The 1,546-nt window shown below is 46.2% G+C and overlaps 1 protein-coding gene across 1 annotated transcript in view; it reads right to left on the bottom strand.

Moving 5' to 3' along the window:
• ATRN (attractin) overlaps window positions 1-1,546 on the bottom strand; it is a gene marked incomplete at its 5' end in the record, with an annotated part of 149,321 nt that overhangs the window by 121,075 nt on the left and 26,700 nt on the right. Inside the window, one exon of the mRNA XM_029963709.1 lies at window positions 1,207-1,290. Within this exon, the coding sequence (XP_029819569.1) occupies window positions 1,207-1,290 (84 nt within the window). The remainder of the gene's footprint in view (window positions 1-1,206; window positions 1,291-1,546) is intronic.

Here is a 1,546-nt window from a genome sequence, read left to right as displayed (position 1 = left end):
TCTGGGCTGGGGCATCTCCAGCCTCTCCCCCACCAACACCCCCAAGTCCTTCTCCCAGGGCTGCTCTCCATCCATTCTCCCAGTCTGTGTTTGTGCTGGGATTGTCCCCACCCAGGAGCAGCACTTTGCACTTGGCCTTGTTGAACGTCATGAGTTTCCCACATTCCCACCTCTCCAGCCTGTCCAGCTCCCCCTGGATGCTCCATCCCCTCCCACACCACACATCTCAGTGACCACACCACACATCTCGGGGTCACAGCAGACTTGCTGAGGTGCCTCAATCCCACTGTCCATGCCACCCACAGGAGAAGACCAAGGAAAAGTGTGCTCTGGGTTTTACCAATTTCTGATCCTCCAGGATGCCAACAGGCCTCAGTTTACAGCATCCACTCCAAATCCATGCTCTCACATGACTGGTTCCAGTTCCCTGACCTCTCCACTTCCAGATCCAGGGAACAACATGGAATGTGACTGAACACATGATGCTGTCACCACACAGCATCACACCCCACCACTAAACAGCCTAAGAGACTAAAAAAAAACCAGATTTTCCAGTCCTGGCATCAGCTTGGTTCTATGAAAATTGTATTTCAACAAGTTTAGATGCTCCCAACTGCTGCACTATCCATGGGGTGACAGAGGATGTGCACCAAATGTGCTGCTCCTAAAAATCTCTGCAAAACAAGGATCAAATCCAGGAAGGGTGGGAAGTGAGGTCTGAGGGATTTATCCCAGTTTAGAAAACCTTTGTAAAAAAGGTCAGTGGTCCTTGTGAAGTCCTCATGGCCCAGTGAGTAAAGAAGGATTTAAAGGATCACTCCAAAAACTGATTTTTCATAAACAGGGGCTTTCAGAGAGTTTCCTCTTTTTGTTCATACTGCCAAAAAATCCTGTGTGTGGTAAGTCCCAACACTGAATGTTGCCCTCTGATATCAGTTCAATAATTCCCAATCCTTCACTACTTATACAAACACACTGATTTTTGTTTACCACGTGCTGTTTCAACACAAACCTCTCAATTCCAAGTTAGTTTGGAGGGCTCAGTTGCACAAAAACACCCTAAAAACTTATTTACTGAGCGCTGCCCTATTCAGTTTTAGGAACAGCCAGAAAAAATCACGAGATATAAAAATATTTAACGCAGATAAACCTCACCTAAAAGCCACCATAACCAAGAGGAAACCCCAGGCTGTTCCCAACACTCACCTTCCTTCAATGAGCCAGGTGCATTTTGTCTTGTATTTGTAATTCCCAGGCCCATCCGTGACGTACCCCGAAGGTTCAGTGAGTCTGGAAAGGAAAAACAAAGGCAAACATTAGTTTTCCATTCAGAGATGATTTCCTAAGTTTTTGAAGACCCATCCTGAAATTTTTATTTAATCAAGAGCCACTACAAACAAACAAAGCTCCCACTGGGATACTCCTGTGGAAGTCTCTCTACAGGTTTTCTGATGATTTTCCTGACCCCTTGAAGGACATCACTTCAGGAGGGATGGTTTCTCCATCAGGTGGATGTCATGGCTCCAAGTCCATTTGGAGGGATACA

Source organism: Manacus vitellinus, unplaced genomic scaffold (assembly GCF_001715985.3).
Source record: "Manacus vitellinus isolate BGI_N305 unplaced genomic scaffold, ASM171598v3 scaffold_61_pilon, whole genome shotgun sequence".
In the NCBI taxonomy this organism is placed as follows: domain Eukaryota; kingdom Metazoa; phylum Chordata; class Aves; order Passeriformes; family Pipridae; genus Manacus; species Manacus vitellinus.
Note: the sequence above shows the minus strand (reverse complement) of the source record. Positions and strands in the feature narration are given on the sequence as shown.